The 20,412-nt window shown below is 38.9% G+C and overlaps 2 protein-coding genes across 10 annotated transcripts in view; one reads left to right on the forward strand and one right to left on the reverse strand.

Moving 5' to 3' along the window:
* ralgapa1 (Ral GTPase activating protein catalytic subunit alpha 1) overlaps positions 1-13,896 on the reverse strand; it is an 83,172-nt gene extending 69,276 nt beyond the window's left edge. For 3 of the 7 annotated variants that reach the window (XM_086048818.1, XM_086048817.1, XM_086048819.1), the window contains exons 1-11: positions 13,265-13,895; positions 7,388-7,498; positions 5,531-5,580; positions 3,995-4,052; positions 3,845-3,888; positions 3,560-3,737; positions 3,109-3,224; positions 1,894-2,032; positions 1,613-1,821; positions 620-943; positions 348-518 (exon numbers count right to left, since the gene is read on the reverse strand). In XM_086048818.1, coding sequence (XP_085904944.1) covers positions 348-518; positions 620-943; positions 1,613-1,821; positions 1,894-2,032; positions 3,109-3,224; positions 3,560-3,737; positions 3,845-3,888; positions 3,995-4,052; positions 5,531-5,580; positions 7,388-7,498; positions 13,265-13,370 — 1,506 coding nt within the window. In that variant the 5' untranslated portion in view covers positions 13,371-13,895. Of the gene's footprint in view, positions 1-347; positions 519-619; positions 944-1,612; positions 1,822-1,893; positions 2,033-3,108; positions 3,225-3,559; positions 3,738-3,844; positions 3,889-3,994; positions 4,053-5,530; positions 5,581-7,387; positions 7,499-13,264 lie in introns of all 7 variants that reach the window. The other 4 variants (XM_086048816.1, XM_086048815.1, XM_086048820.1 and 1 more) reach the window with 4 other exon arrangements.
* Positions 13,897-14,024: 128 nt separating this feature from the next.
* On the forward strand, positions 14,025-20,196 carry brms1la (BRMS1 like transcriptional repressor a). 3 transcript variants are annotated; one of them, XM_086048823.1, is made up of 9 exons: positions 14,025-14,075; positions 14,596-14,749; positions 14,844-14,934; positions 15,026-15,153; positions 15,229-15,308; positions 17,132-17,228; positions 18,100-18,189; positions 18,303-18,367; positions 18,467-20,196. In XM_086048823.1, the coding sequence occupies exons 2-9, from the start codon at positions 14,611-14,613 to the stop codon at positions 18,563-18,565; spliced, it is 789 nt and encodes a 262-aa protein (XP_085904949.1). In that variant the 5' UTR covers positions 14,025-14,075; positions 14,596-14,610; the 3' UTR covers positions 18,566-20,196. The 3 variants fall into 3 exon arrangements, with proteins under 3 accessions (XP_085904949.1, XP_085904950.1, XP_085904951.1); XM_086048824.1 differs by having other exon boundaries at positions 14,061-14,151; XM_086048825.1 differs by lacking the exon at positions 14,025-14,075 and adding an exon at positions 14,084-14,339.
* The last annotated feature ends 216 nt before the right edge of the window (positions 20,197-20,412 follow it).

Consider the following 20,412-nt stretch of genomic DNA (forward strand, 5'->3'; position numbering starts at 1 on the left):
GTGGATTTTTTTCTGAAATGTCAGAAAAAATAGCTATAAATTACAACGCATGGTAAAATCCGTATTGTGCAAGCTTTTATAGGTGAAACTTAAAAACAAAAAAATGAAAATATCTCAAAAACCTGATGTGCTAAAAGACATTCTTAAAATCCTCAAAATAGTTGTATCATTCAGTAGACTACAAAATGCAGTTTCAAAGATATAATTTTGAGAGAGAGGAAAAAAAAGTTCCCACTAAAAACTGTGGCCCAAAAACCACGCTACCATGGCTTATCTGTACTGCCCAACCCCTCATTAATACATGATTTTTTCTGGTTTGGTTTTCGTGGTTTTGTCTGATGTGTCACCTCATCATCCTTCTCCGAGCCAGTGTCCATACTGCTGGCTGTTGCTATGGGATACGGGCCCTCCTCCGGCTCCTTCATAAATACTGGCTTGTCCTCCATGGAGATCCACTCCTGGTAAACACGGACCACTTTCCGCATTGCTGCAGCTTCACACATTGGAAGGAGAAACGCCTGCAGTGGTAGACAATGAACGTGTCAACCATTCACACGCAGGAATGCTTGTACTCTGCACTGTCAGACACTCTCAACTGGTGATAAAATTGCTCCTTCACCTGTCTGAAGATCTCAGTGATGAAGTTGATGCTGGTTCTGGAGCTGGTCAGGACTCTCCTCACCACCTCCATATCAGTCAGCTGCTCTTCATCCATAGAGCACAGTGAGGAGGAGCTGGGCTCCCGCTCTGTTAACGTGGATGTGTTGGAGTGGCATTGTTCGGATTCCCCCATCTGGCCGCTGCTCCCACTCAGGCCCGCGCCGCTTCCGCCTGGGCCAGATGAGCTCCCGCTCCCTTCAAGGTGGTTGTCAGGCCGCAAACCAGTGACACTGCCGTCGTCTGAGCTGCCAGCAGAGCGAGCGGCAAGCCCGGCTGCTGCTCGCTGTCGATGAAAACAAAATGTCTTTCTTAATTTCTAATAAAATGACACGAACATAACTCCACATGTGTCAAAACCATGCAATGACAGATACAAACAGAGGTGCAGCACAGGTGCGCATGCGCACTAGGAATTGGGACATAAAGTATGCTTGGGCCACCCCCAGGTGCCAGGACAGATCATTGACTTTTGGGTATTTTCCGATTTTTTATCCACATTTCCCCCCGTCCCCCATAGGAAACATATAGAGAATGTTTATCAGCGTTTTCTGAATAATTTTGGGGGTTTGTAAAAAATATATATATATTGCTTTGCGGACCGCCTGAGATACCAATATACAGTACCTCACTCTCCTGGGCAATACACCTCAATTCTGTGCACTCCACTTTTAATTTATGTTTAAGAACGCTTTTTTTTTTTTTTTTTTTTTTACCTTATGCATATTTCATTTTATTTTATAATTTGCACTGACTAGAGAAAGCTCGTTGTACACTGATTATAATAAAGGGCATTCTGATTCTGAAACAAACAACTGACATTACAAATGCACATACATACACAAACACACACACAAGAATGGCAGCGCAACAACAACAAAAATAGTGGAAGCCTTGGGTATCCATGTTGATGACCGTTTGAACTTTCCAGTAACAGCCGCATGATGTGTATTACCTGTATATTCTTGGGGATGTTTTCACCTTCTGTCCCTGGAATCTGTGTGTTTGTGTTAGGTCGTGGCTCCAGCCAAAAAGAAACCAGCCAGCGGATGAAAATGACTCGGGCCTGAAGGAAACTTTCCTTGGTGCAATAGAGAATTTCACCACCATCCTGTTCCCTGCGCACCACACTGTAATATGGCTTTGGACGCATTGGAGGAACCTCTGAAAGGAACAGGATGGGTTTATGCATTGGACATATCGAGTGCCTATGATAGGCATTACTTAATTACTGACCTAGTATGGGGTTGTAGAGACTTGTTTCCAAAGCAAAGTTGGGAAAGATGTGAGGAAGGTAAAATTTCCTGAAGTGACCAAAGAGGAAGCTGAACCCACGTTCATGATTCTCTTTACAACGCCACTCGAGAGACTTGGCCTGTTTGGAAGACACAAAACAAAAATAGGGTCAAGTAGAGAATAGCTCCTTTGTTTACAGGGGGGGCTTATGTCACAATGAGACCATGATACATAGGAAATGCAGAGCGTCAGTTAGGGATGGGGACTGCAACTAAAACAATAGTAATGCTGTAAATTAGGCTTTATTTGCTTTGTGACTAGGTTTATTTTAGTTAATGGAAACTAACGAAACTGAAACTAAAATTGAAAAAAAATGTACATGAACGAACAAAAAAACTAAAATGCTTTATTCAGAGTGAAAATTTTGTTTTCGTCTTTGGCATTTAATTTAATACATGAGCCTCTGGGGTTGATTTTAAATGTATTTATTTCAGTATTACCCGGAAGAAGGATGTTTGAACAGTTGTCTGGGAGTTGAGAGAGTGACATCAACTAGCAGCAGCCAATAACAAAGCGCCACCAGATGACATCATTCCTAGGTGATGAGTTTTTGACTTTTGGCTCGAACTTACTTTTTTGGTTCATATATGGAAAAAAATTATATACAGTGCAGTACATAAAAACAAAAGTACAATGTACAACTGAGTTCAATACGTTTCAACAGGAATTTAAGCCACTTTGGAAGTTGTCAACTTGGTCAACAAGGCATCCTAGCTTTATTCAATTAGGTTTGCGATTAATCTAGCTTTAGAAGCAGTATTATGCACCGTATTTATTATAATTCAAAGTCTTTTGATTTGTGGATGGATGGTTGCTTTTCCAATGTGTCTAAAATAATATTTTGTTGAATTTTAACAACACAAAACTTACCATGTTTTTTCATTAAAAATTAAAAACATTAAAAAAAAGAAAACTAACAATACAACCAACCAAAACTAAACTAAAACTATTTTTGAAAAAAACTAAAACTAATAAAAACTAACAAAGCCGCCCTGAAAATAAATTAAAATGAAGAACAATTAAAAAACAAAACTCAAAATAAAAAATAACTATAATGACAAAACTAAATCAACCCTGTTTGTTTAGTAAATAAAGAAATGTCAAGAAGTGTGGTTATGTTGTGTTAGTTGTGTTAGTAATAAATAATGATAATACCTGGTTTACCATGTATTTCAGTAGTGCTTCCAAAAAGTAAGCGGTAAGGTCCTCCTGGTTCTTGTCACCTGATTGGGGATGCACCAGTGGGGTGATCTCCTCTGGCGTTACTTGAGCTGAAAGGGGGATTGAAAAACGACCTCACATTAAAGTAAAGCAATCATTTAGAGGCGCAATGATTCATTGATTAATCTCCAACTAATCAATTATCAAATTAATCAATAATTATTTAAAGCGATGGAAATTACAAGATTTTTTTAAATGCCAAAATAATGGACAGATTAATCAGTTATTAAAATGATTGTTCATTGGAGCCCTACAGTGATTCAAGAAAGAACCCAGATACCGTAATGTTTAATCGTATCTATGTAGCACCGAAGTAAAGAATTAAAGTTAGTTCCTTTCATGTGGAGCAGGTTTTGGGTCGCTACAGCAATTCCCTTCTACTCACTCTCAGTTAAGCTCAGTGGTGGGTTGATCAGAGTGTCCAAAGTGCGTGGAGTCCCATGGCAGAGCGGCGCCGGGAAGCCAGGAATTAAACAAGCAAACATGCAGAGTTGCTCGCGTTGAGCATTACTCTGTAATGCCTGCATCCAAAGCAGGAACAAGCGCACACCTTCTCGACGGATCTGCAGTGCACAGGAGCAAGCGTGGTAGATATAAATTGGTGTATTTTACTAGCAGAAGGAAATGAAGGAAAGTAGTCTTAATTTGGACCAACAAAAAAATAAAATACCTTTAAAGAGTTACCGGTGTGCAACAGCTTCTTCAAGATCAGTCCTGAAAAAGAAACACATGTCCACAAAATCATATATTGCAAGAAGTCACAGTGAAGGTACAAGACCAGATTTCACACATTTTACTGACAGACAGCTGTATTTGTTACCAATGCTATGGAACTGCCAACGGCTCTGGATTTTCTCTGGGAGGAGCTGGAGGATTTTCTGGAACAAAAACAGATAAAAGAAACAAAAACTAAATATATCCTGTGAGTTTCAACAATATCTGCCATAACATTTACTGTATACCGAATTACTTATTGAAAACTATGGGTGAATTTCGGCCAATCGGGGATATGCTTTTAAAGTAGTGTTTACTGGACCCGTTCTTTGCCTAGATTTAGACTGAGGAGATGAGAGGCAAATGGAGGTCAGCCATGTAGGCACACACACCAACTAAGTCACTCACAGTCCGCGAGCTTATCAAAGCAGCATGACCCTGTTTGTGGTGTGGCTGAATGCCAGTGGTATGGCGGTACAAAATAGGACCACCTATGAGAGCAACTGCTCATTTCATAGCTCAGCGATTCGCAACTGCTTATAGTTTACATTTGCAAGAAATAGTACTTGAACCCTTTCGAATTATACTGTATGTATACCTGCATAAATTGGTCATAAAATCTGATCGTCAGAAGTCACACCTACTGTAGACAAACAGAGCTTGCTCAAACTATTACCATACAAACATGTTTGTACATGTGTCATGTTTTTATTGAACATAATAACATTCAGGAAGTCCAAACATGGGTGTAGTTTATAAGCCCCGTAAATGGTGCACTTTCCCCATTTCAGAGGTCAGGTGACTAGAAATTTGTGTGTTTTATTAAATGGCATGTTTTCCATTTTTTATGAGTATACAATGTGGGACCGTATTTATCCAAATTGGATTGAGACTTAAAGCGGAAGTTTTTTTTCAATAATATGTTTTATGCAAGCCCACTAGTTGAAACAGGGCATTCTGATAAATATTGCGTTTGTGGAATAAGTGTTAATCCACTCGTTTTTAGCCATCTCTGGAGGTGGCCATTTTGACTTCTGTCAACTGAAAATGACATCACAACTGCTCACAACGACCAATCACGGCTCAGATTCAGAGAACAGGTCAGCTGCTTAAAGGTCAGGTCAATATGCTTAAAATGACCCGTGTACTAAAATAAATGTAACAAACTAGGGCTGATTGTATTGGTGTCGCAAATCTCCAGAGGTGGCCATTTTACTAAATTTTGCCGGTCTGTCATTCAGTCATTTTTTTCAAGCCGAACAGAATTGTAGTTGTCAGTTGGTCAGTCCGTCAGTCAAACTAATTAAAACTAACTACATTTAAAAAACAAAGCTCTATATGAAATAAAAACTAACCATAATGAAAATTCCAAAACACTAATAACCCTGTTTACCATCAATCCTATTTTCATTTGTTGTACAATGACTGGTTATCCGGAAAAGTAAATGAGTAACCCATTCGATTCAAGTCAATTAATAGTCATTGGTTGGCATCAACACGAATAGCGAACTGGGATTCAGAGCCTTGCTAATCAGCAATCGATGCAAATCATAGCCCTCTGGAAAGCAATTATAAAAAAATCACGAGGCGGCGGGATCGACATTCTTACCATTATACACAAAAGAATACCCAAGTACTTTACCTCGAAAATAAAGAGGATCGAGTCCAACTCCTCCCTCTGAGACTTGTGACCTAAAACATGAGCGCATGGAGAAGAAGAATGATTATTTCATTCATTTATTTTATCATTACAAATTGCTGATTGCACATTAAATCAAGATAACAGTAATAATAATAATAACTGAAAAATTCCAGTGGAAACTTTGAATGGGACTGCTGACTCTGAAAGTCTGAAAGACGCATTTGTGAAGGCTTCGCGGCGAGGCGGGCTGGCCCTAGGGCAACTGGCCCTCGATTCATTTCTGAAAATAAATGTTTACTCTTGCTAAGCCATTGAAAGATGTAATACCAGTGTTAATCACAGGATGGCAGACATTGCTCACCAATCACTATGTAATTGTAAAGAACAGCATGTCATGGCCGCCACAACATCGATCTCAAAAGCACATAAACAATAGTGAAATCATAAAGATGTGGGTATTTAGTGAAGTTGAGCAATGGATCTTTTGTGTGCATTTGAAAATTAAAATATATTAAAATACTCTTCTGACCACTGGCTAAAAAATAAAAAAAAATGAGGTGAACAGTTTGAATAAAATCCCCCTAAAAATAGGGGGATCAGAGCTAAATATTTTTTTTTATTATTTTAATTTTGTGTAATTTTTTGTTTAGGAAAATTTGGGGGGGCGGGGGGGGAGACTTTAATGAGGTGAAAAGTTTGAAGATTGAATGGTCTGGCTTGGTCAAAAACTGCTCCAAGGAGGAGGAAATTATGTTATGAAGATGGTCGGCGGTCAATTCATTCTCAATTGGAGTTCATACCTAGTTTTTGGGGAACTGCGTTGTCATCGTAAAACGGAATTAAAAAAAATAAATAAATTAAAAAAAACATGCCGGACCAGCCGAGACGCATCTTTTATATCGCAAGGGTATTCAAGGGTAGAAAATTATGTTTTGTTCATACGCTTTCATTTGTGTGGGTGCACGTGGAAGCACATCCCTATCCCCCACCCAAATTTCAGGTGCGGGATAGAAGCTAACATTTTTGGGGGAATTCTGCAGATTCACTGCGGGATGGGGTTCAATTTTATCTTTTAATCACGGGATTGAGACAGTAACTATTTTTCTTTTTTTTCTTTTTTTTTATGTAGCTGACCTCCAAAATGGGAGCGGTACAGGAATGGGAGTCACTCTGAAAAGGAGCAGGTTGGGATGGGAGTCGTTTTCACCGCGACGGATTGGACCAAGATTTTTTTTATTTTTTTTTTTATGGTCTGGCCAGGACAGTACAGTCCAGTCCGGGATTTTTTCTGTGGGGGTGGGATGGCACGGGAGCGTCATTTTTTGGGGGTTTTAGCATAAGCATTAGCATTAGCATAAGAAAGGATGCAAAAATATATAAAAACGTTTTCTACAAATTTATGAAAGTTAAATTCAATAAAATTTTCAGACTTTTCATTCTATTTAATATTAAATTGAATACTAACTTCTCAATGTTCACCATGTCCCACAGTACATAAATGAAATCCATCTGTTGTTGGTTCTGCTATCATGATAGCATCATGTTACCTCAAAAGTCATTCAGTAACCTTTTTAACAATTTAATTTATTTTTAAATTTGAGTCATTCAGTATTTTTTTTAAACAAAGTTAATTTATTTTTAAATTCGAGACTATTTACAATCATAAAATCCTACTTATCATGTGTTAACATGCTTTTTGATGGATTTAAGACATTTGAATGGCAAGTAAGGCATTGTTTTTAGATTCATGGATTCAATATCTTTGAAGACTTTTGAAGGATCCACGGGAACGCTGAATAAATATGCGGGATAGTAATATGGTATGCTTGCTTCACAAGCCGTGCTACTGTAACTCACCTTTTTGCTTGAGGCTAACCTCAATGGTGACAAAGTTCTCAAAGAAAACATAGTAGATATGGGAGTAGTTCAGGTCGAAGAACTGCTTCAGCTCTGGAGGCTCTGCATTTTCTGGAAAATAAATAAGGGAATAGGGACGATATTTAAATGACTACAGACACAAAGACAAAACCAATCCAAATGTCAACAAATTCATCTTCAATTCCTTCATCATGAAAATCTGAAACTTGGTCAATTTGCTTGAAACATTTATAACATGATCCTAAATCCCACCCAACCCGGCAAAACTGAGTAGTCCAGTACGCAATAAAGCGATACTGTACCTTCACTATTACCGTATTTTTCACTATAAGTCGCTCCAGAGTACAAGTGCCATTTTTGGGGGAAATTTATTTTACAAAAACCAAGACCAAGAACAGTAGAGCTCGGACTGGCACCCAAAAATTCCTGTTAGCTAATGGTATTGATGGCAGCAAACAAATTCCAGTTGAATTCAAAACTTCTGCTTCCAACTACAGAAACGTTTTAATTTTTAGTTTGAAATTATTCACGGATAACTGGAATCCTGAGTCACATTGTGGCCAAAGGTAGAATCCTGTTCGGTTGTTGCGCATTTCGGCACCGTAAATAGTAAATCATTGTGGCTGATGCCGCAGGTTAAAAAAGCTGGCGGGAATGCACCAGAAGTAGTTGCTAAAAGAAAGTACAAGTAGAAGCATAAGAACAAGAAAAAGAAGTAGTCATGGCAACTAATATGCGATGGATGTCCTTAGTTTACTACCGCCTCTCATGGCAAGAAACAAAAGTCGTTCCATCCTGCCCTCACTTGTGAACAAAACACCAAGATACTTGAACTCCGGCACTTGGGACAGAATCTCAACCCCGACCCGGAGAGGGCAATCCGCCCTTTTCCGACTGAGGACCATGTTCTCAGATTTGGAGTCGCAGAATTTCATCCCAACCGTTTCACACTCGGCTGCAAACCGCTCCAGTGAGAGTTAAAGATCATGGCTTGAAGAAGCCAACAGTACCACTTTATCTGCAAAAAGCAGAGATGCAATACTGAGACCACCCTCAACACCCTCAACGCCTCGGCTATGGCGAGAAATTCTGTCCAATAAAGGTTATGAACAGAATCAGTGACAAAGGGCTGCCTTGGCGGAGTCCGACCCTCACTCGAAATGAATCTGAGTGACTGCCGGCAATGCGGACCAATCTCTGACACCGTTTGTACAGAGATCGAACAGCCCGGAGCACCGCCCCCAAGATAACCCGGGTTACATGGTCGAATGCCTTCTCCAAGTCCACAAAACATATATGTAGACTGGTAAATAAAGGATTGAAAGAAACACTTTAGTTTGAATCTTTACCCCAACCAAACACACTGAGACTGGAATAAAAACACACACGACATGAAATTCAATCAAAACGAATCAGCTGCACATATGCAAAGAACACCAGTCTGGATTTGTTCTGACAAAGAAGGTAAGTTAATTAACACTGTGTTGAATCATACAAAGTGTTGATGTGTTGGAAGATGAAGGTAACTGTTTTTTGCTTCACTAATAATGGTATTCATCCTCATCTGCTGTGAGACATCTACATACATATTATGGAACTTACATATTATGGAACTTCATGTCAACGTCCATATTAAGGCCACATTTGATGTCCATACGTCAACCTATTTTGGTGGTGGATTTTGGTTATTACGTGGATGTCGAAATATGGTCCTAGAGCTGCTGATAGAATACGGACATGATCTGGAGACCCGCTGGATGCCGAATGTTTAGTGGGATACGTGAAACGCTCTTCTTTGATGCCACATATTGGCCACTTTAGTTCATTGATATAAGTCTGATATGTATGCCAACGGTCACCCATACAAACCCGATCTATACGTCATCAAAAGTCCAATACGTGCTCCACAACGGGCAAGGGAGAGTGCTGGGGAGGGAGACTAAATATGTCCATTTTTTCATTTTTCAAATTTGTACACAAAAGCTGTTCACAGAATTGAAAGACAGCGGTTTTGAAGTTGTTGAAGTTGGCAGAGAGAGTGTCTCTTCCATTTGAATGTTGGACTTCCAGAGCGACTGACCCCTACGTAACTATCACTTGTCATTTTCATTGAGAATAAAGACATATTAAAGAAATCAACCCAAACATTTTTTCAAGATTGCTATTTTCTATGCAGGCCAACTAGTTGAAAAATAGCATTCTGATTAATATTGCATTTGTAGAATATGAGTTAAGCAGCAATATCCATCCGTTTATTTGTGTTTGACTGCACTACAAGTGCAATTAGTTGGCTCGCGGTGAAGTGCTTCCTCAACAAATGAAACAGAATCCGTGCTGTCTTCTAGGGGCTCATGTGTGCTTCACAGCTCACGTGGTTCAACTTGGGACTGCCTGTGCAGCCACCCTAGCGCCGCCCCAAGTCGGCATCATAACAATGATCCAGACTCGCCATTGGCTCAACAATATGAGGGCTGGCTTACTTGAATGAGGCAAGCCAGCCATCCCAAAACGTGTATTTTAGCAAAGACAAAACACAGCGTGTGCAAAGCCTTGGGGTATTTTTATGAAAGCATTCACGGACACTTTAGGAAATCTGGGAACTGCTTCAAATTGTTTAAAAAACGCACAATATTGTAACATCTTCATATGTGGTCAAAGGGCGACACAGTTGCTGATGCTCTTCAGTCCCACAAGCCTTAACAGATTGCACATTCTTTCAAGAGCTGCTATCTACCACAGCTCACACGCAGGCACTCCACACACACTGACTGACTGACTTGAGCCATCGTTCAAGTTTATACAGTATGTCCATAGCGTCCTTTCATCTGAGATGTTCCTTTTGGCATCGTCGAAGATTTCACAGACACATTCACAACAAAGCAAACAAAGAGCAACAACTATTTACAAGGAGCGCTCCAAAGCATGCTGGAAAGTGCCCTGCCTCACTATCGCTACAATGTTTTCTTTCAGTCAAAGACAAGTTTGCAATGAGCAGGGATTGACCACAACACCCGCCATGTAACGTTTCTACTCTTGTGTTGTCCTAGTCTCCTGCCATAGGACTCCGTCAGTCAGCTGAACCAGACAGAAGTACTTCGGGGCCGGTTGCGTATAACCTAGAGATAGACCAATATGTTTTTTTCAGGGCCGATACCAATACCGATTATTAGTAGTCAAGGAGGCCGATAACCGATATTTGGAGGCAATATTCATTTTCAGTAAAAAGGAACATATTGGCATCAAAAATAAAACTCTTAACTTTGTTTAAACGTCTTTAAGCATCTGTTTATTGAACAATTTATCAGATTTGCATAGTGTTGATTTTTTTTAATTATTATTACTATAGAGTTTTATTCTCATATTATCATAATTATATACCATACTTATCCATTAGGGATGTAACGGTACGCTAAAGCACATTTTGGTTCGGTTCGGTTCCTTGGAAACTTCGGTTCGGTATATTTTCGGTTCAAAAATATGTTTGTTTGTTTTTTTAAATGTGTTTATTTTGAAAAGATGACAAGTAAATGGTACATTTTTTAGAAAAAATAATTAAAAGTGAACCATTTGGGTGATACTCTAAGAAATTAGCCAGAATAAAAAATAGACTAACAATAAAGATGTCTTGATTTTGTAAATTATTAAGACACTGAAATCTTTAAACACTCAGCAGCAACAGCCTATGACACATAGTATTCAAGTTAATCCCAAATTGTCATTACAGTACATATATACACTTTTTGTGATGAAAAAACTACATACAATAACAGTTGCAATTATTGCTAACTATATTAAAACTATTTTTACTATGAAAAAAAATACAGTAACTTTAAATAGTCTTTCTGAAATTATACACACTTTTTAGGCATTGAAATCTTTGAATGTTCAACAGCATATTGTAACGAATTATGTTATCTGTGTTGGATTTGTGTTTTGCTGAGTTGGGATGTTTCCGAGGTTCATGAATGCATCGTGCGGCTGGTGAGAGGAGCAGCGGAGAACGAAGAAGAGAGCTGTTGCACTTTGTTTTTGGCTTAAGAGACTGCTTGCTTCCTCGTCTAAGAAACAGTCAAAGTCGGGTGATGTCGTTTTAAGTGTTATTATGTTAGACGTGTTACCTGAAGCATAGCCGCCAATCTCATGTAGCAATGTCGGCACACAACTTTGGGACTTATCCACGTACCTTTCCCCATCGGCGATTTTAACAGGAAAGCCAGAATGTTCGCAAACAGGAAACCGCAGTGTACTGGGGGACTTTCGAGCTCTGGCTTGTTTGCGTATGCCATAATAATGCCATTTATCCATGCATTTATGAGTTATCACGGCTTCTGGCGTACTGGCTCTTCTTTAGTGCCGCCGCCCTCCTCTCCCGCGTGCAACAGTCAATAGCACCCGTGCGTAACGTCGCACGAATAATAAAAACTGATCAGAAACGGTACACAAGGTGACGGAACCGAACATGCCATACTGAAACGTATTACCACACCCACGTGTACCGTTACACCCCTATTATCCATCCGTCCATTATCTAGCACTCATGGACATCAGCATGTCTTAAAATGTTAAATGAAAACTGAAAGAATAGCTCCATATAGTTTTCTACAGTAAATTAAGTCCTCCAAAATTTCAATGATAGAAATGTCAAACTTGCACATATCTTTATTTTGATTTCAACGCAGTTTTAAATTGATTTATTGGCCATGAGACTTTTAAAAAAGGACAATGCAGATATTCGTCCAAATGCTGAATATCGGCGCTGATAATCGGCCCGGCCGATAATCGGTCTAACCCTAGTATAACCCCTACTATCTTACAAGTAAATTATGGCTAGTGAAAATGTTGAATGGCTAGTAACTCTGGCAAAAATGTTAATGTCTCCACTGTTCCCTGTGGGGATTTTGTCAAAATTGACAACATGAACAAAGACTTTTTTATAATAAAGCTGCCTAGTGTTAGAATGTGCCAGACCTTCTTGTTACCATGTGTGTCCCACACATGATGTGACACTGTGATTGTTCCACGGATGTGAATACTGTTCAGTTGTTTGAAGGTCCATTCTGAAGTACTAACAGTGCAAGAGTGTGTGCCTGTGGTCTTGCATTCCCTCAACAGCAAGGAGACACACCCCTTTGTCCAGAGAGAGCGAGAGAGATAGACTTAACAATGGAAAGAGGAAGTTGGGCTACTGTACAGGACATCGAGAGGAAATACTAGACGTTGTTTTCATCTGTAGTCAGTTTGCATGTTGAGGGTGTGCACTGTCCATGTGTGGGAACACTGGGACTCTCGCCAGGCTATCATGTTTGCTATGAACAACTGTCCACTCTACTCACTATTCCAAACATACAAAACAAGGCACCTTATTAAATGTTGTCTTAACCCAAACCGGATACAGTTAAATAATAATTACACGAGGTACTGATGCCAGACACACCCCTAAAAAGACCACGTTCATTAATTGCATTTTATACTTCTTTTTTCCCCTACAATTTCTTCTTCCATTCAGAGGTTTCTAAATTGTGTTCATTTGAAACATGATTACTGCTCTGTACAGAGAATGTGTTCATACTAACTCCAAAATGTACTGCCAAACACACCCTCTGAATTAATTGTAAGATTCACATTACAGTTAGAATTCATGTTTACATAATAAGGTGGGTTGACAAAACTATACCCTGATTAAAAATGTCAACACTACTACTGATTGAATGGGTGCTACAAAATCTAGCAAAAGCTTCAATACAAATATGTCACATAATAAAAGATGTTTTTTTCCGGTTTGTTAGTTTCCTATGACATTCCAAGACTGTCAAGTAGTAATGAACGTTAGCAGCTCAACAAGGATATTTAACTTACCTATGACTATTCTGAGATGTTTGAGCCTCGTTAAGACGTCCTTCTTTGGATCCAACACTTTCTGTGTTGATTTTCTGACGTCCCCGTGAGGCTTTTTGGAAAACATTCCTGTGGCTGGAGACTTCAGTAGTAAATTTTAGACAGCAAGGAAGTGCTAGCTCTAAAACGTAGAGCTTTGGCTAGCGTTAATCTTCAAATAATAACCGAACGTCTCCTCTTGCCTAACGCAATCACTCACACTGCGTTGCGATTTTAGCACTGATGCGGCGTATTAGAAAACCGTGTCCAAATGGACACCGTTTATTTACACTAAGCCTCATAGTTGGTGGACCGCAACGGGTGTAGCATCCATCCATTGCATCTCCTTTCCACAACAGTCTGCAACCTGAAGGCTCATCTAACTACTGCGCTAAGCTAGCTAGCTCAGCGGCTCACTCATAGGGCTCACTTAGAAAACATCATGGCGGAGAAGGGAGGGGAAACAAAATAATGGATATAAGAAACCTTTAGAAACACACCCAATAATAAGTACCGTTTTATTGTGGGTGCGTATGTGTATTACAAGGAATGCAACATATTATGATTGTATGTCGGAGACAAAAATATAATTTTAACAGGCACTCAAAAATAACGCCTTTCGACCGCCTTGAGTAAGTAGTGAATTCTGGGTAATGTAGTTAACGATGGCCATTTGTGGCGCTGTTAATGCGTCGTGATCTTGATTTTAAAAAACTACATTTCCCAACACCTTAACTTCATCCCAAAGATATTTGTTTTTAGCATTTCTTTGGCTCCTGGGCAGCATTTTAGGGTAGGAAAAATACATTTGGACACATTTCCTAGAAAATCAACAGTGCTGAAACAAACCCCCGACGGTTTATACGTTTGTGAGTCCTAATTTGGCGTTGAAATATGTGTAATATGTGCATAGCAACAAGTCCTTATGTTGCTGCTGGTGTAGCTAAACGTGCTAAAAGGCTAACATCGCGATCTGTTTTCTTGTTTATCTTTTGCCAACCACATTGCAATACGCGCGTTTAAAGCTATATGGAGGATATATATCATCCATATCAAGGTATATTACAACACGATTTATACAGTTAGCAGGGATGTTTGTAAACAAACAAAAAATTACATTTGAATCCAAAACAAGTCGTAATCAACATGTAGCAATAGTATTTAATACGTAACAAAACTATCATTACTTTCGTGTTCCTTCAAATCATTTGAAGCGAAAATGGAAAACGGTCATATTAATTTAACATGTCAAGACACTGAGAGTTAGCCATGGAGTAACGATGGAAAGAAACATGTATTCTACTCTCGAGCAGAGCGAATTTGCTGCTATGCCAGTACATCGCGACCGGGAGAAGAAGGAGGGCACAGCAGAGGAGATGGAGGTTGAGGATCAGGAGCAAGATGGATCCAGTTCAGAGGAGGAGGATTCTGAAACTTCCTCTGTCTCTGAAGATGGAGACAGCTCTGGTAAGAATGTCAGGTGCAGTTGTGTACTGATACAAAATACAAGGCTCTGATACAGATGCTTAATGCTTACATTTGTTACTTTTGTATGTCACAGAAATGGATGAGGAAGATTGTGAACGAAGAAGGATGGAGTGTTTGGATGAAATGTCAAATCTGGAGAAACAATTCACAGATCTCAAAGACCAGTAAGAAACCGGATAAAAAATTAAGGCTGATATTTGCCCCATTTGTTTGGACATAAATGGCAGTGTGAAAATAAATCTTTTCTACGTGTAGGCTGTATCGGGAACGTCTCACTCAGGTCAACAGCAAGCTAGCAGAAGTGGAGGCTGGACGGGCGGCAGAATATTTGGATCCTCTGGCTGTGCTGCTGGAGAACATGCAGGTCCGCACCAAGGTGGCAGGTAATTTTAACGTGTCACAAAGTCTCCACGCACTGGCCAATGTCTTCATAATCCAAACCCTTTTGTCTTTGTCAGGCATCTACAAGGAGTTGTGCTTAGAGTCTGTGAAGAATAAGTACAAGTGTGAGATCCAGGCAGCGTGCCAGCACTGGGAGGTTAGACAGGGAACACACTCACATGTGCCTGCTTTTCCATTTCTGCTGTGAACTGAGGCTTTGTCCTCCAATAAGGCTTGTTACAGTGAATATATTTATGCAAAGTCAAAGTCAAGTCAAAAGTAATACCTAATAGGTCGGGCTATGCACGAATCAGTGGTGACTCGAATTGAATATCTAATTGACTGTTAAAAATGTCGCTTTATGTTTAGAATCATTGTCTTGCTGGAAGGTAAATCTCCGACCCAGTTTCAGGTCTTTTGCAGACTGCAACAGGTTTTCTTCCAAAATGGCCCTGTATTTGCCTCCATCCATCTTCCCATGACTCAAACTATCTTTCCCTGTCCGTGCTGAAGAAAAGCAGCCCCACAGTCAAGCTCTACCCGTGCTGGCATAGATTTTCTCTGGGCACTCTGGCTGCGTCCCACATTCCAAAACCATGCTTGTTATGTTCAATGTAGACTCTGAATTGTCGTAGGTGTGAATGTGAGTGTTAATACTTACTTATCTATATGTGCTTTGTGATTGGCTGGCGACCAGTCCTCTTGCCCAAGTTCCAGGCTCCATCTTGACCGTGTCATTAATGAGGATAAGATGTATAGAAAATGGATAGATAATCCCATTAATTTGTTGATTTTCTGGTGTCATCAATGCACAGATTCTGACATTAAGGGGAACCGGCATAGAAAAACAATAATAATACATGAATATCTTATACAGTACATAATATTGCCTTGACTCAGATATGATTTCAAGTGATAGCCCATTGAGAACCAGAAAATGGAGTTCGCGGCTTTTTGGTCATCCTCACGGTTCGGTGCTGGTACCTTCTGGTCTTGCAGGATCCTTCTTTGTTGCTGCTGGCTCGTCTTTTGATCACTTGTTGCAAATGAGGGATGGGCTTTTTTTTTGTATTATGGAGGTGGGTATTCTGCCATAGTTTAAGCAAGGCTCTGTGTCCGCAACAAGTGTGCCCAAGAGTACATAGCAAATGATTGACACCTTGTCAATCAGGATTTCTGTACCTGGTGATTTGATCTTCCCCTTTCTTTAGGTTACATTTTATTTTGTGTCCTTAATTTGAACATTTAATTTTCAAGCATTGTCTTCTTCTCAAATTAAACATAAAAATAAATGATTGGAAATAAATAATGTGAATACAATATAATATATATGATTCATTTAAAAAAAATAAACTGCCTTTGTTATAGAGTATACAACTCTGATAACATTTGCCACAAAAAACGGGGGCTTCTTTGAAAAAGTCCAATTTAAACAGGCATCTAAAGTTTGGTATCAGGAACAAAACACTGAACGAGAACAATATTGAGACCCACGATAGCAGTTTGACTTTCTTTTCATCAGTCATCTGAGCTTTAATGAGCTGTTGTGATTTTGGCACGACTATGCCATAGGTTATTGATTGGGGAAATAAATTATTAATACATACTCCGTACAATGTGTTCCTGGGAAACCCTGCTCTAGGGTGCTCTTAAAAAAAAACAAATTAGAGGTACAAGATGGGGGCCAGAGAGCAATGTTTTTTTTTTTTTAACAAATCATTTTACTGATGTATTACAGTCAGGACTACCAATAGCAACGGATATCATAAAATTGATTTTTTTAAATTTATTTATTTATTTATTTTTATTACAAACGCTCGCTTTGAAAATCTGCCATATGCCAGGTGTGTGAACAATGAACTGCATTACAGAGGTGGCAGAACACGAATACTATATACCGTATACAGTTAATGTATTTAAATGCATAAATGCTTGGCCTGAGGTGTCTAACTTAGTGTGTGTGTGTTTGTGTGTGCGCAGAGTGAGAAGTTGCTTCTGTTTGACACAGTTCAAAGTGAACTGGAGGAGAAAATAAGAAGATTGGAGGAAGACAGACACAGCATAGATATAACATCAGGTAACAATGGTGGCAGGGCACTGCGTCATGTAACCTCTTTAACGTTAACTTGTATTTCTTCTGCTCCATTATTTTCTTTGCCATGAAGTGATGACTTAAAGGTCAAATCAACCCAAACACATTTTTTCAAGAATATGTTCCCAGCAGGCTGATAAAAACCAATACAAGTGTATATTTTAGTTTTCTTTAGAACCGTGCTTTTTCCTAATCTTACTCAACTGATTTCACCATCTGCATTTGAAAAAATGCTTGGTACCTGAGAAGAGTGAAATATGTTTACAAGTATTTATTTTTTTATTGATAGGTACTTTTATAGTATTCATAGTGCAAGTATGCATCGTGTAGATATATATTTTTTTGTTCAGTTATAAAATACACTAAACATTTACAGCTAAAAAAATGTAAGGCCACATTATCGCCTTCGATTTAAGTTGCACCATTTATAAACATGTCAGGAATGTTGGTACATGCTACAAAGTTCAATCAAAGTTGAATGTAGTGTCAATATTAATTGTCTTTATTTTTAGTTTGTACATAACCTTAAAGAATTCAGGCTGTAAGCTAATTATGGTTAAGTAAGAGCAGCTGCTTGCTGGTGCGATTTACTGTACATACGATCTGATTAGTCGACTAATTGTAACTGCTATCGGTGACTAGTCAACTAGCACAATAAATGTAGCAGTCCTAGTTGAGAATTGTTATTGCATATAGTAAGGCGATGAATCAATTTTCATTATTTTCTGTGTGGGAAAAAAAAAGATTCTAAATTGTAACTAGTAAGATGGTGATAAATTGTGTTTGACCTTACAGACAAGGTTCCACTCATTAAAAATAAACACTAGCGTCAAACATTTTATGTGTTTGTCATCAGAGCTGTGGAATGACGAGCTATCGGGAAGGAAGAAGAGAAGAGATGCTATAAGTCTGGATAAAAAGAGGAGAAGACCTTCAGTCGTGTCAGATATCCTTTGGCTGTATCTGTTTTTATGGACCATACATTTCTTTTTATACTGCTTCTTGAAAATGTTAGAAATTTCTTGTGGCCCCTGTGTATTAAACTTTAACCCTTCATACGGCCTTATATTGTCTACATGCTTCCTGACTTGGACATCCTGGAGGACTGGACAGCTATCAGAAAGGTGGGCTTAGGTGTCAGACAGTATTACCGGGGAAAAAAAGTTTTTCAAGCTTTATTTGAACAATGATGTGCGTGTGTGTGTGTGTGTTTGGTCCTCCAGGCTGTTGCTACTCTCGGCCCCCACAGAGGAAAGGTGGAGTCGGACAGCTCTGCTTTCCCGTTCAGACCGGACAGAAGCAGACCCATTCTCAACTGCTGAGACATAGCAACACATACTTATGAACTCACGTGAAAACACACAGCTCAACATTTGACAGGGACGCCAGCCACTGCGATGCCTCATGCAGCCCAGGGGAACACAAAACACACCCTTTAAAACCACAAACAATATGAAACATTCAATACCAATACAGCCTGAGAACTGTCTAGGGTTAAGACCAAATTGTACATTTGAATGTTTGAAGGGAATTATTGTTTCGTTCCACTTCATTATGGAAGATGACAGAACAGACCTACTAGAAAATTTGTGCTTCCATTGCGAAAATGACGATAACGCAACAGAACAAAAGTTTAGGGGGAGGCTTGCACCTGTTTTTGAGGCCACTGTCAAATTATGACGCACGATTGTCTGTTGCCAGGACCTGAAAGCGTTGATGTGGCATTTTTGTCCAGGAATGACACTCTGCTTGTTCAAAAAAAAAAAAAAAAGACCTCAGACGTCCTTCTATTTGCTAGCCTTTCGAAATGTCAAAAAGGTATTTATGTTGCCACACTGTAAATGCTGGCATCACAAATACGGACATTCAATGTTTTGGTAAGGGTGCAAAAAGGCCTCAAGCGTAAACGATGCTCATGTGAGTCATTCTTACCGGGATTTCAGGTCAACTCAGTTGTGTGACAGTTTTTTTTCCCCCATACTTATTTTTTTACAGAGTGCATACTATTACACAGAGACATTATATGAAATTGAATGTTTTGATTTTGTCTGAACCGGCCTCTTGGACATTTTTTCTCATAAGGGCCTTACAACTATTATGCAGGGAAATTGGTGTTTGTGACGCATTTGCATTTTGCCATACAAGTTATTTTATTTTGTATTGATCAAATTAATTTAATTGGACTTAAGATATTTTTTTTAAATCATTTGTACAGTTTGGTGGTCATTGCAATAGTTATTGCCTCTACCACAAGTTCTAAAACAGTCTTGTGTGTCTTTGTGATGTTTGCATCATTGTGTGAATTTTGTCAAGGTTATTTTGAACTACCCTTCGGTTCTATATTTAGTTTTAAAATGGTAAACAAACCTTTCAGGAAATTTCTAAACTTTCATTTTACTACACTTTAATAGGAAGAAAATGCTGAATTTCAATTAATCTTACAATTTACTTTGTTTATGGGATACCTTCCTGTCTGAGACTTCGGTTTTCTCCAATCTCTTTTTTTTATGCATTAGCAACTCAGATTATGCCATAAAAAAACACATCGCCTTGGTCAGAAGTTGGGGCATTTTAAAAAGTAAAGATTTGAAAACACCAAGCTGTTGCATGTTGTACTTATCTACCTCTGCTCTACGTTTCATCTTAATTACCTAAAATATAAGCATGCCTCCATCTTAAAAAAGCAGTTGCTGCTGATTTGTAAATGTGCATTTGTACGGTTTACAATAAAGCCTGAGGTGAGGGCGCTTCATCACAACACATGTTGAGAATATGAAATGTTCATGGGGAAGGTAAATGAACCAAAAACAAACTCCCACTTAATTGTATTGATTTTATAACGGTTTTTCTTTTTTATGCTGTTGGTGACATTGAAATGTGTTTTTCACACAGTACATGTGTAAAAGTGTTCCTGCGAATGGAATGTTTTCTTAATAAAAGTGAATTTTGTAGAGTTCTGTGATGTCTGCTTAATAATTTAATTACAGAAATTGAAAAAATGGCATTCATGTTGGTTGGGAGCCTTTTGAGCCACAGTGGTAAAGTATTTTAGAGAGAGGAAGTAAAAAAATCAAACTCATGTTAAATGTAGGCAACATAAGTAGGGCTGGGCCTGAAAATGTGCCTACACGCAGGTTTTGGAGCAACATGTGTTAGAACAGCGTGGCTT

This window comes from Filicampus tigris, chromosome 13, assembly GCF_054856515.1.
Source record: "Filicampus tigris isolate MCC_2025a chromosome 13, RoL_Ftig_1.0, whole genome shotgun sequence".
In the NCBI taxonomy this organism is placed as follows: domain Eukaryota; kingdom Metazoa; phylum Chordata; class Actinopteri; order Syngnathiformes; family Syngnathidae; genus Filicampus; species Filicampus tigris.